Source organism: Triturus cristatus, chromosome 3_1, assembly GCF_964204655.1.
Source record: "Triturus cristatus chromosome 3_1, aTriCri1.1, whole genome shotgun sequence".
Classification (NCBI taxonomy): Eukaryota; Metazoa; Chordata; class Amphibia; order Caudata; family Salamandridae; genus Triturus; species Triturus cristatus.
This window is the reverse complement of record NC_140583.1, coordinates 971,313,661-971,327,993: the sequence shown is the minus strand read 5'-3', so window position 1 is coordinate 971,327,993 and position 14,333 is coordinate 971,313,661. Positions and strand designations below refer to the sequence as shown.

The following is a 14,333-nucleotide window of genomic DNA, read 5'->3' as shown; positions in this document are numbered from 1 at the left end:
AACAAAGATTGTACATAATTACAAAAAGACCTACAATAACCGAGACCACTGTTAAATCATACATTGACTTGAAGATCTGCTGCAGATTCAAGGGGTTTTAAAATAAAGAGGCCCGCTTTAGCGATGGTGGAGCCCTGTGCGGCAATGTTTGTTGGTGCCCCCAATGACTCCCTTTGCCAAGGATTCCCTCACTACCACCCTTTAATAGTGCCCTCGAGTCTCCATGACCACATTCTCGCTCAGATGCATTGAATTTAATTTACAGCGCCACTGATACTAGTGTAGGGTGTCAGAACTTTATCACACACATTACACATAGACAATCAATCGTGACTGTGTAAATCACTGTATAGGAAATGTTTCATAAGACTATGGACCTCAAGGTGTAGGAGTTGCATGAAAATCGTACTAATAGACCGTATAGTTTAATAGTGATCGGTCTGGAAAAACACAAACTCTGAATTTAGAACGTAATGCCATGGTTGGGGGTTCTCTTTAATAAAGCAAACGCAAGGAGATGATGGACGGAGTGCTGAAACTTTTCAGACACTCACCCCAGTCACAGATCTAGATTGAATCCATCAACGTTCTTTAGCTCACTTCGCCACCTCAGTTTTGACCCTGTGCCTCATTGGAACTGTCCAGCCCAGGCCGAACTGCCAAGCAATGTCTTCCCTGACCAGGAAACCAGCATCCTGGGACCAGTTTCGATGATGGAAGGAGCACTGAAATTTTTCAGACATTCACCCCCCAGTCACGGATCTGGATTGAATTTTGCTTTGCTACTGGGTTCAAGCTAGCCTGGCTGATTAGGGTTGTTACCCCGAAACCGATCCCATGATGCTTGTTTCCGGTTCAGGGAAGACCTGGCTTGGCAGTTTGGGCTGGACTGTTCCCATGAGTCACAGGGTCAAGACTGATTTGCAAATAGCTGGGTCTGAACTGAGGTGGCGAAGTGAGCTAAAGAACGTTGATGGATTCAATCGTGATCTGTGACTGGGGTGAGTGTCTGAAAAATTTCAGTGCTCCTTCCATCATCTCCTTGTATTTGCTTGGTTCTCTTTAATAACCAGAATTGATTTCTATCCAAACAAACCCTTTTTGCAACATTAGGATAATCAAAGACTAGGGGAAAAACATGATGCTCTAATTTATACCTTGCAATTTGCATGCAGCTCTTAGATGACAGTTAATAGCTCATTGTTCAATGTTAGGATTTTGACTTGTAAACTGCAAGTAACAAAAGGATCTCAATGACAAAAGTAGCAACCCACTGACCTACTGTGCACTTTATGATCTGCATGGTACATGTTCTTTACAGCAGGCACATTAACCCTTTGCGTTACCTTTCCATGAGTCAAAACTTCCACTTGAGAAAACTCCATCTCTCTCTAGGAAGAACATTAATCACTGGAGTTATCATGACATTTATTGTTGCCAAAAATTGCTGGAGGCCAGGAAGAAGGCAGCAAGTGCTTTAAAAAACCTAATATACTTGCAAACATGACGTCCCCCACCCGAAGTGAGCGCTCAGAGATATCACCGGTCGCACCGCCCAAGTGTCTCCTTGCTCAAGGGTCCTGTGACCTCAGGGACAGTCACTGTTGCTCTAGGGTATGCAGCTTCATAGGCCTGCCCAAAAGACTTGAGGTGAGCTTCAAAAGGGGTTGTGGTGGACAGGCCTTCAAGGTTAACCCACACTTGCCACACTAGGGTCCACCTGCTGGTGCTAAGACACCAGGGCTTCTAAGGTCTAGCAGGGCCTTCTAAGGTCTAGCACAGGAATGTGCTCAGTCAGGAGAGTGCTCTGGTGGACTGGTCATGAAGGCTGAACCTGGTTCCACAGTTCCCAAGTCGGCAGTTCTGGTCATAATGCCACATCCTTCTCCCACTAAACACCATACTGCCCCACTGAGAGAAACTCTCACTGCCTTCAACTACAGCCATTTGCGCCCGCTATAAAGACCTGGATGCGACTTAATTCAAATTACGCACTAGACTACAGTAATATGCTGTAAGAAACTGGCTCTATATATACTACACCAAAATGAGGTATAGTGTGTATAGAGTCCAAGTGTCCCCAGAGGTAGGCAGAGGTTAAAGTTAGATGGAACCTTACTCTCTAATAGTGGTAGCTTGGTCGAGCAGTAAGGCAGTATCAGAGGACCGTGTTAAGCATTTCATGTACCAACTCAGTCGGCAAATGAATTCACACACTCAAGAACTGAACTCTAGGCCAATTTTTGTTTAAAAATATACTATTTATTTTAAGAACCAAGCAAGCCTGGCACCCTTTACCAGTCATGCCTTTACAACAAAATTATGTGGTAAAGGCATGGATAGGAAAGACTCATTTGGGGTTGGGTTGTAGAGGCATGCGTGGTTCAGCCATGCCTGCCTCTGCCATACAACCGTTTTAATTTCTTCCTGCAGAATACTGCATTGCCCTCTATCCCATAGCGTCACTATAGGCTTATCTTGCCCTGGGCACGTGGCATCTTTACCTTTTTACCTTTCTGCTTTTTACACAAATCGTTTTCATCTTGCCTGCTTCTGGACCAAGTTATTTCTAAGTCTGTCCTTATTTCCTAAGCGTAATGACATCTGATTAAACATGGCCTGTTTGGGTGGCCCTTCATAGTAGCTCTCTCATTCATCACTTAAGGTGCGTGACTTGTGTGTGTTTCTGCATCTATAGACCGGAGAGGCAATGGCAGATTCCTAGATGTATCTGCCGTTTCTGGGATCCCGATTTACATCCACAGAAATGGCGGGTGTTAACCACTGATGTTCTGTCCTACACATGCGTTCCTTGACCTCAAAGCAATTACAGCGGGTTGTGAGCAACAGCTAATTTTATTGGCAAAAGGAGGGTAGGATAACCAGAATGGCCTAAAACCGGTGAGCCGTGTATACCTTTCGAAAGCAAACCTTGCTCAGCAGAAAGGGGTAGGGCCCTGTGAAGTGCCCCAAGGCGTTTAATGTGTAGGAAGAGCTTTAATTCTGTGTCACTGGGGACCTGCTAAAATAGGCATATATCACCTGTGTAATATTTTTTTTTTGTTAGGTTGAGCCTGGGCAGCGCATGCGCTGCTGTGCAAGGCATGCTGTATTTGGGTATGGACCTCAAGCTCCTCCCACTGTCTGCCCATATTTTTCATTGGCTTGTCATTGTCCTTTGGAAACTGTGGCTTTTTGTTGCTCAATATGCTTAGTAGTCCTTCCTTAGTAACGCCTTGTCTCATTTTGTAACCTCCCATGAGGACTTCCCCCCCCCCCCCCCCCCCCCCCCCCGTTATATATGCTGTTACACGGTAGGCTTTAATTATAGCCTCCGAGCACTATTTGCTTAAATGATTTTCTCCCGCCTGCTGTTGCAGGCAAGACACGCTCTCCCACATTGCTTTAATTATGATTTTTTTTCATTACACGGCACGCTCATACAGTGGTGGCCGTGCCTTTGGTTTGTTTGAGGCAGTGAACGCGGATGCATGTCGTGTTTTTTTTGTTTTGTTTGTTTTTTAGTATTCGCTTTTTTTTTTAACCCCTTCGGTGCCACGCCCTTTCCCCCTCCTGTGCCGGGCGTTTCCTTAGTGGGCGGGTTTCATGACGAGATAGTCTCGTCATGGGCACAGCGCGACCGTGCTCCATGACGAGACTATCTCGTCATGGGCACAGAAGAGGTTAAACTGCCCATGCCACACTTTTTCTTTAACGGAGGTGGCGCCCCGTTCCTTAGATGAGGCGCATCTAAGAAAAGGGGCGCAGTCGCCATGAAAGTGAACCTGCGGCATGGGTCTTTTACAAAAAGAAGCATTTTTTTTTGTCAACTTGACATACAAATGCTTTTCTTTGTAAAAGCGCCCCATACCGCACTTTCACTTGAATGGCAGCCGCTCCCCTTTCTTCAGACGTGGCTAGTCTAAGGAAAAGTGCGCAGCTGACATTAAAGTGAAAGCGCTGCATTAGTGTTTTTACAAACAAGCATTTGCAATGCAATAGGTGTCACATTTACAAGAGTTTCGTAAATGCGAGACCTATTGCATTGCAAATGTTTGTTTATTCATGTTTGTTTTCTTTCGCTCCTTGTCGCTTAACCTTTTAGCCATGTAACTGATCAAGGGTAAGGGACAATAAGTACATATTTTATTTTTTCCCCAATAATTTTCTGTTATCTTGATGCACCGGTGGAAAAATGCATCTTGTGTTAAAGATGTTCTTCTAAACGTTACATTAGCCCCCGGATTTCCAGTATATTGATCTTGGCTAATTTGAGTAACGCAAACGTAAGGAGATGATGGATGAGCACTCAACTTTCAGAGACTAGGCCCCCCCCCTCCAAATTCACAGATCGGGGTTTAATCCATCATCTTTCTTTAGCTCACTTTACCACCTCAGTTCAGACCCAGCTAAATGCAAATCAGTCTTGACCCTGTGCCCCATGAGAACAGTCCAGCCTGAACTGCCAAGCCAGGTCTTCTCTAAACCAAAAATAAGCATCCTGGGACCAGTTTCGGGGTAACACTTTGCTCACTTTGCCACAGGATTCAAGCTAGCCTGGCTGATGTGGGGTGTTACCCCGAAACCAGTCCCGGGATGCTTGTTTCCGGTCCAGTGAAGATCTGGCTTGGCAGTTTGACTGGACTGTTCCCAGGAGGCACAGGGTCAAGTCTGATTTGCGTATGGCTGGGTCTGAACTGGGGTGGCAAAGGCATCTAAAGAAAAATGATTAATTTAACCCAGATCTGTGACTGGGGGCGAGTGTCTGAAAGTTTCAGCACTCCGTCCATAATTTCCATGTGTTTGCTTAATTTGAGTAACGTCCTTTCACCTTGATATTGTTATGGATGTTGAGCTTTTTGTTCCTGTTTCATTTCATGGCACTACACCTAGCTTCATATAATTATGATATTGTGTTTAGTTTAACACAGCACCCATATTAATCCTTTCTGGGCTGCTTGGTATTCAACAGATTTCTCCAGAACATATTCTGAATACCACTGTGGAGGAGAGCTGTTATTGAAAGATCCAGACCTCAGTCTGATAAAGCAGGGTTCTGTCCACTTTCACACCCAAGATCTATGGTTCTTGTGTTAGTGCCATATAGTGTGGTGGAAACATGCCAAAACCTACCTATACTAAACATTAAGTTCTGGTATGCAAAACGGTGTAATTTTTGTATTGATTTCTCTTAACATACTAGTTTTGTTTTTGCATACACTGTGAGTGTATCCCAGGTTACCTTTTCACTTGGATTTTTGTTTAACTTTTTAATACCTTTGTTGTCAACAAACCTTGAAATGCTGCAGGTTCGTGGTCAGGATGAAGGTGTCTGCACAGCTCACAAGAGGCATGTTGTACTCTTTTGTTGATGGACTGGCATGCCCTGCTGCTTCAGTAGGTTATTAGGCATGGATTACACATGTTTTAGGGCATTTGCTTGTGTGCTTCAGGCTGTAAACCTGCAAGCATCAGTTGATTTTAACTGTTGGTTCCAAGGAGAACACCTTCTGCGTAGAGTGTATATGAAGTAGAATTGCAGATCCTTTGCCACGGTCATTAGGCAGTCCATTTGTCACATCCTGTCTTGGACCTCCTCACACATTGTGACTCTAGAAAACAGGAGATAGTGGCCTTTCTGAAATGGAAAAAGGACACATGAGCAGCAAAAGCTCTAAAATAATATGCATACCCTACATACTTAAGCCACTGATTGTTTGCTTGCTGATGGGTATCTTCAACTATACAAATCTGGCTTTCAATTAGTAGGGAATTCCTGCTTCCCTGCTAGTGTACATTTTCTGGACTGCTCTGTGCGTTTTCACCCAGTGAGCATGATAATCATGCAAGCGCTCTGAAGATATTTTTTTCGCTGACTTTGAAAAATAATGGGCTCTGATGTCAAAAGGGGTGGGATCAAAATGCATGTCTCTTTAAGACCGTGACTACTGTCCTCTCATATGAGACTGGCCATGCTGGAGCCTAATGTATAGTTAAGGGGCACAGGCAATAGGGCAAAGGGTAAATTGACTACCAGCTCCCACCATGTAAATGCAGTCTGCCAAAATTTGGATCAAGGGGCCTTCACTATGTCCAACCGTATGCATCACAAATGATTGAATTCTTACTATAAAATCAGTCTTTTCGATTAGCATTTTCACCCTCCTTCCTCTGCCAGCTCAAACTGCCATTTCTATGTTCTGTGCAGACTATTTACAGGGTTGTTTTTTGTGTTGTGTGTGTGTTTAGGTGGGTGTGTTCTGAGGCTATGCTTAATCACTTGTTTCTCTTGCAGTGAGTACTTTCGGGAGACGATCAGGAGGGATATCCGTAAAGCCCGGGAAATGTACAGCGGGGAGCAGCTGAGCCAGGAACTGAGCCGTATACAGCGGCGGCTGGACAGCATTCAGTGCCTCAGTCTGGACATCCTCATGAATTTCCTTCTGGCTTACCGCGATGTGCAGGTAGCTTCTGCTTTCACCTATGGAAACCTAGATGAACTGAGCCCTTTTACCCTCTACAGCCATTTTGCAATGGCAACTTTACAGTTCCTCTCCGTGGTTTCACGCCATTGGCATCAGAGTAGCTTATATCTTTGTAAACAGCGATTCCTAAACCATTTGTTACAATAGCAGGAAAATGGATATTACTTTGATACTATTTTGCTGATAAAATAATTTAATCATCCTAATGCAGGCAGAAAAAATCCCATATCTGCACAATGAAATATTAGGACGGTTCTTCTAGCATTATTTATTTCAGTTGGAGAGTTCATAGCTTTGCAGGCCATTCCACTGCAGGTTTTCATAGATCTGTGAAATCCATAGAGTGCAGAACATTACTTTGACACTCTGAAGATTGCTATGATGCTTTCAACCCAGGGCCTTATGACATTCTTCCTGGGAGAGAGAAGGGAGCATAATGGCGGCCCGAAGGACTGCTGCAACAAATTCTCTGCGTGGAATTCATGAAACAATTCCTTTCCGTTTTACCTTCCTCAGCCTCAATATTTTTTTATGGGAATAGTTTCAGATGTTCATTTCCATAGCCATATGTTATATCAGAATCAAATTGAGTCTTATGTGATTTCATCCGATTAGCATTAAATCAGAAATTAGTATGCACAAACATTTTAAAGGCTAAAAAGCATGAAAGGTAAATTAAATTAGAAGTAAAGTTATGCATGAAAGGCAAATACAAAGAAACACATTATGATAGCATTAGGTGGAGTTATACTGGACCAGCCTGTCTTTTTGGGTATTGGCATTTCCACGAAATTCAGCATGGGCCATTGATATATAAACGCACACTGCAGAGAGAACCCATCTAAATCAGTATGTTGGGGTAGACAGAATGACATACCAAAGGAAAACCACGAGACCCCAATGTCTGTCTCACCATTTTCCATGTGGAGTAATGGGAATCTGTAGTTCTTAAGTGCTCCGCATTACATGAACCTAGTTTGTACTTTCAGTAGTGTGAATAATGGAATGTCCTGCATTCTTTGATGTTATGCATTCATTGATGTGTTGCTATACTGTTTCTCCTCAGGACTACAATGCCATTATATCACTGGTAGAGACACTGGAAGCCCTACCCACCTGCGACATGGCCCAACAGCACAGTGTGACATTTCATTACACCTTTGCCCTTAATAGGTGAGTGTGGTCGAAGATTCTAATCACGGAATGCTCCACACATAATATGTGATCACTCCTCTTTTGTGTGAAAAATCTACTGATCGGCTTGGCTTGGACATATGGTTATGGCTGTAAGAGGGAGAATATAGCTGAATGAGCTTATATTCCAATCTGTAATGCACGGCATGACAACATTCTTATTGCATCTATTAGAGGTAGAACGTCGTTCACAGATGCTGCTTACCAGGGAGTTCTAGCTATAATAGTTTGTCAAAAAAGCCAACATTCTGAAAAGGCAATTCCTAATGTTTTGACTTGTTTGAACCCCTACTGAATCACTACTGGAAGTAGTGGACCTCCAGCCTAGCAATTTCTATGATTTGAACCTCAAAACAATACACTCAAATACAGAAACTAGTATACATAAAATAAATACATAAATTATTAAATATTTATTTAATTCTGGGACAGAAAATATGCAATAATTGACATTTTAATGGAAATGTTGGGGCTTTTCAGTATTACATTTTGTTTCTTTCCTACAACTGGATTATGATGGACTCCAGCATCATGTTTTTGCTCCTATTGCATGCTCTCTTTTTGTCAGTGCAAAGCAGTACTTCAATTTAGGCCATCAGTGGTCCTTACTAGATTGTATTTTCTGTATGTGTGCTGTTCCAGCAAATCGAGATAAGGATACCAACTCAATCTTAAGCTTTCAGTTTCTAATTTCTTTGCATTAACCGAGTGTTTTAAAACCTTGTTTTTGACTTGCATGTATATACTTTATGATCTGCTAAAGTTTACATTTTTAAACAGTCACAAACCTCCTGAGTAGGGATCGTGGACCCCAGGGGTCTGTAGACCTACCGTTAGGAATGTAGGTTTTAATCTGTCAAACATCAAATATTTTGATCACAGGTACACCTCCCCTATTAGCACCTACTTCCTTTCCTGTCTCCCGATTTCCTGTATAACTTGTCTCATCGTACCCTAGCTCAAATGGACTTCAACCGCTTTTCTTTATTAGATCTTGCCTACAAGCAACTTTAGCTGTGTGCCAAGAGCTGTTTTCATCTCACTACACATGCACTACCAACACGTAACACACAACACACATACATGTACATATAAAGATTTACAGAAATAGACTTTTAGATGGCTCATTTCAGCCATTGGTTACTGTGGCTTTAGGCATTGACTCACAGGGCTGTCCATTATAGTTAGTGTAGCAAATCTTTTTCGTGTGGTTTCACCTTCTTTTCCTCTTTTAGATATTGCTGGCATTTTTACTCTGCACTCTGAGAACCCACTGACTGCTTCTGAGTGAAGTACTCATTATGTTGGTGCTCATAATTCCATATAAATCAGTCTGCCTGCTCTGTGTGAGGACGCTGCAGAAGTGTTGGGCATGATTCCCTTTGTACACCTCCATAGGGGCTTGCAGCCTTCAGCTGGAGGAGTGAGTGATAGCACCTCACAAAGCAGAGAAAAAAGAGCAACGTGTATAGTGGGTCTATTAGGTCCACTGCTGCGGACACTTTAAAGGACAAGCAAAGCTGACCTGCTTGAATGGGGAGAAATATGAGGAGTCTGATTTTACATAGAGGCCTAGGGTCAGGAGGTCATCAAACCAGTTTAACTGAGACCAGTGTTCTATTCTGTGGGAGGGAATCTGTGTAAATGACGTAACGGAGGGATGCACAAAGTTTTCAAAATGTCAGGAATTGCAGAAAATTGAACTGACAATTTACTTTACAGTTTTTGCCATAAGTGAAACACTTTTAGTAAACTATGGTGTGGCTGGGGCTGGAGGATCAGAGAAAGGTCACACCCTTCACTATCCGCCTTCTCTAGGTGATGCATTTGATGGTGTATAGTCGGAAGCATCAGATGTTACACAGGTATGCTGCTTGTAATCTATAGACCGGGGACACTGACTCCTCACTAGAAAGAAGCAGTTGAAGGTCATTGGTGTAGCCTGTTAACAACCCAACTTAGTGAGACTTCTAAGAGACCGAAAACAGCTGGAAGTTGAAACATGTAAAGAGGACATCAGATCATAAATGTATGTGGTGCAGAACTTGGAAGCAGGCAAGAGAATGCTGATCTGTAGGCAGATACCGGACCACTGCAGTCAATCTGTTTTTTTAAGTAGCATCAGGGTTGGTTAATCTCCTGATAGTCGCCAGGGACACAACAGGGCACCTGAAAGACTCTTAATGTGAATTAGGCCAGATGACTGGTCTGCCAGTGTACTTTGATTTATGAACCGGGAAGAGAGAGACAAAACAAACTAGCACTCACTGTGACCTGGTATCCAGAAAGAGGACCCTCCTGTGGAAAGTGAGGACTTTGGTGCCAACACCAAACTGAATTGTCAGCTGAGAAGAAGGTGGTTGGTACGGTCTTTGACTGTAGGACTCTGTCTGCCATTGAGATGCAGGCCAGAGATGCCCCTAGAGGAACTCTGAAGTTTTGTAACTGCCTGCCTGCACAAGATTACTGATGCAAATCCAGCCCCTCCAGCCTAACAGAAGGCAAGAAGCATCTTGGGATTGGGAGCCTTGCTGTGTTACTGGACTGAGAGTTTTTACTGTCCACTTCTAAGTAAAGCGCACAAACTTTCTTTGACTGTCCATGTATAATAGAGAGGTCTTATTTTAATCTTAAAATACTTTTTGATTGTGCTAAATTGGTTTGCAAACTTTACTGAGTAGGTTATTGGTTCATATGTTGTATCTGATAGACATCTAGCCGCAGATTCCTTAACTTAGAATATCCCCAGATGTCAGACTGGATCTGGAAAACTTTTTCCCCAGCAGTACATCTGCACGCAGGGGGGCGGCGTCGCCCAGCTCCGTCCTGACATCGTCCACGGAAGTGACATCAATGGAGCTATATAAGACCCGACGCTGGACAGACGAGGCTCCTTCGGAGTTCATCGATGTCGAGACAACGCTGTCTCGATGCCGGTGCCATCCCTGGCCGGTCATCAGTTTGTGGGGGATGTGGAGGCCGACTCTGAGGAGACCCCTGTGGGTTCGCAGGGCCTTGGATGACCTCTGGCTGTAGAGCCCCCCACGTTTTGGTGGCAGGACTAACCTCATGCCGTCCCCTACGGATGACCTGTTGTCACCACCCCGAATGGCCACTGTGGCTAGTGCGGCTTTTGCGAGGGCGGTTCGCAGGGCTTTCTAGATTTACTCCACCAGGGCACCGTGGAAGTGGAGCCCTTTGGTGAGCTGTTGTACGACGCTCTTCTGGGGACTTGGGCGACGCCCTCTTCGGGGGACCCGGTGGATAGTGCTAATGCACATCGACCTTGCCCTGCTCCAGAAGACCCTGTCTGTTTGTTCCTCCACCCTAGGGCACAAGGGCTGGTGATTCGGGCGGCTTCGGTCTTGATGCCTTCTGCCCCTCCTCCATTGCTCCCTCCCATTTGGAAACTCAGTGGTTGAAGTAGTTTGGCCGCCATGTCTTTGAGTCCAACAGTGCAGGCCTTAGATCCCTGAACATGTCTTGCGTGTTTGCACGGGCTACTTCTGCCTTTTGGGACTCGGTCGAGCGCTTCCTTCCCTCTCTTGCGGAGGGTCCTCGGACTGACCTGGAACGTTGATTCGTGATGGCTGAGAAATGGTGCAAATTTCCATTTGGTCGGCCATGGCCACCATTGATTCGGTGGGTCGAGCTATGGCCCCGTCAGTTGCTCTGCGCCGCCATGCCTGGCTGCGCGATGGCTGTTTTCCTGCCAACGTCCAGCAGCGTCTTAGGGATTTGCCTTTTGATAGGGTCACCCTGTTCGACAGACATGCTGATTCGGTGGTTCAACTTCTCATGTCAGGGTTTCCATGAGTTCCATGGTTTGTAGGCCTTGTTTGTAGCATTTGGCTTTTAGTTGCAGTATTGTCACTGGTTTTTCTGGTCCTCCATCTCTGGGTTCAAGACGTTATTACCCAGATGGACTATGCAGCTTTTCGACGTCTTGTCCTTCTTTTGTTACAGCTTGTGAGAAAGTGCCATCTTTCTTGCATGGTATGCCCCCCCTTTTTGCTGAATTTTGCTGATGTACTTTGACTGAGTGTGCCCTGGGCTCCTGCCAATCAGGTACCCAGGGCCTATGTTCCTTCCCTAAAACTGTGTTGAAACCTAAAGCCAATTGGCATCTCTGGCCACATGTCAGCCCCTGGTAAATGGTACACTAGGTACCCAGGGCCTTGTGATCAGAGAAGGCCCCTAAGGGCTGCAGCACTTAATGTGCCACCCTTAGAGGCCCTGTGCCCTGAAACACACACACACTGCCCTTGCAGGCTGAGTGTCTGGGTGCAGAACAAAACAGAGTGGACATGGCACACATGTGCCATGCCCACAACACACACTGCCCTGGCATACATCAGCCACCCCTCTAGCTGGGTGCCCTATGCCAGTGGTGTGGGTACAGGTGCATGAGCCCTGTGCCCCTACAGTACTCCGGTCCATTCCTGTGCACTGTAAGTGCAGTGCTACCATCTAAGAGTATATGGTGCTGGGAGATCGTCAACACGAACTCGACAGCACCATGATGGCAACACTGAAGACTGAAGTTTGGTATCAAACTTCTCATCACATTAAACCCGCACTGATGCCAGTGTGGGATTTAATGTACAATGCACAACAGAGGGCATCTTAGAGATGTCCCTGAAACTAACCTACAATCCACGTCTTGTCTGAGGGGCTGCCTAGGCTGCCACACAGCAGACCTGTTGCTGGACCCCTGGGTAGAGAGCCATCCGCTCTCCTGGGCCTGCAACAATGCACATCCTGGGCGAGGTGCTAGGTCTCCTCCCCCAGGATGGGCAGGTGAAGCTTCAAAGGCATGCCACCTTTTCTGACCTTCTCCAGGCAACTTTCTGTACTCAGTAACTGGCCCCTACCGGTTCTGACCCCCACTCTGGCGGGAAGACTGGCCGGAAACCCCAAGGAAGGAAAGGGGGTGTGCCAGCCTCTGCCAACCCCACACCTCAGGTGGGGGAGGCGAGGTGAGGCACATCTCCGGGCTCTCGCCATCTTGAATATGGGAAGCCCTGCCCAATCAGGAGAGTGGCAGGATAGGGGGTGTACCCACCCCAGGGAGGGGACCCACTTGTCCCTGCCCTCTACCTATCTGTAATGCCCTGAAATTTAGTATTTAGGGGCACCGTGAACCTTCCTTCCCCCAGATCCTGATCCGAAACCAACAAGAAGATCAAGAAGACCTGCCATGCAGCTGCTAAGAAGAGGACAACACCAACTGACTTGGCCCCATCCCTACCGGACTGTCGACCCTCGAACCTGCTAAAAATCGGCATGGCCAGTGGTCAGCAACCTCAAAAACCCCTGGGGACCTGACTACCTTGTAACTGACTACCTGGGACTCCAACAAGCAGTGGCACTGCTCAAAGCAAGTAACTGACCCCTGGCATCAGCCAGGAACCGCGAACTCTGCACCTGCCAAGCCTGGCCTGGAGTGAACAAAGACCACGAGGACGTCCCCCCCCCCCCCCCCCCCCGGCGACTGTGACCCCGAATCCAGCCCCCAAGGACCCACCTCGACGCTCCCGACGACGCCTGCAGCCTCAGAACCAGGGACCCCTCCAACCGTGACCAGCAGAGGGTAAGATTTCCCGACACCAAAAGGCACCCCCGCACTCTGCGCCCTGCGGCCCCCTGTGCCCCAACTACCCAACTTACACCTCAAAGTGGTGGTCGCACCTGAAGAATCTTCGTCCCCGAGCTTGCAGCCTTTGTTCGTCCTTGAGAATCTCCATTGCAATCCATTGAGTGGCCGACTGCTCAAAAGCACCCTGCACCCAGCCGCCCGAATGCCCCTGGCAGTGCAACCTCTACTCTAATCTACTTCCCCATTTGCCCTGAGCAAGCGACCAGGAGCCCAGCTCCCACAGCCGCGTGGCCTGCTAGCCAGCAGCCACCAACCAAGGGCCCCCTGCCTCCCATAGGATAACATTGGGCCAAACTCAATCTGCACTCGGCTGCCCCTGTGCCACTGAGGGTGTAACAACTGTACTTACCTGACCTGGGTGACCCCTGAGTCTATGCCAAGAACCTTAACTCTGCCAGTCGAGTACTTACCCAAAAGCCGATAACTCACTTTTCTTCCATAGGGTAACATTGACTGGTTTCACTTGGAAATTCTTCTAAGTGTCGAGTTTTGCAACTATAAAATATTCATCTAAAATCAGCTGAATAACGAAAACTAATTTACTCACCTGCTATCAGGAGAGATCCCAGTGCTGGATCTTGGTGCACAGCACTGACCCTGAAAAGTAATTACAACCATACTTGCCGGTAACCCAATTTTCTTCCATAGGAAACCATTGACTATTTTTCTGTGAAATGTTTTCTAAGTGTCGATTTTTGCAAACTACAAATATTCTTTAAAAATCGCACCAACTATAAAAACGTAATTACTTACCTGTTTTAGATAGATGTCCCAGTGCTGAACCTAGGAGTCCAGCACTGGATTACAAAAGTAACGAAAACATACTGTTCGAGGCATATGAGCTGCTGCAGTCACATTATTGCATTAGATCACCGCCTAGTGTTTGGTCCGGATGTTGCACGTTGTCTTGGAAGAGTCTTCGAGATCTCATGAGATAGGTGACTCCTCCCCTGGACTACAGTGCGCATGGACAGCTCCTCCATCGTCAGATTGTT

At 46.0% G+C, this 14,333-nt stretch overlaps 1 protein-coding gene across 2 annotated transcripts in view; it reads left to right on the top strand.

Annotated features, from left to right (window-relative positions):
* The window catches only part of LOC146861338 (mitogen-activated protein kinase kinase kinase 5-like), an 802,557-nt gene that overhangs the window by 106,756 nt on the left and 681,468 nt on the right, over window positions 1–14,333 (top strand). For both annotated transcript variants that reach the window (XM_085645620.1, XM_085645619.1), the window contains exons 5-6: window positions 6,296–6,464; window positions 7,552–7,658. In XM_085645620.1, coding sequence (XP_085501746.1) covers window positions 6,296–6,464; window positions 7,552–7,658 — 276 coding nt within the window. The remainder of the gene's footprint in view (window positions 1–6,295; window positions 6,465–7,551; window positions 7,659–14,333) is intronic.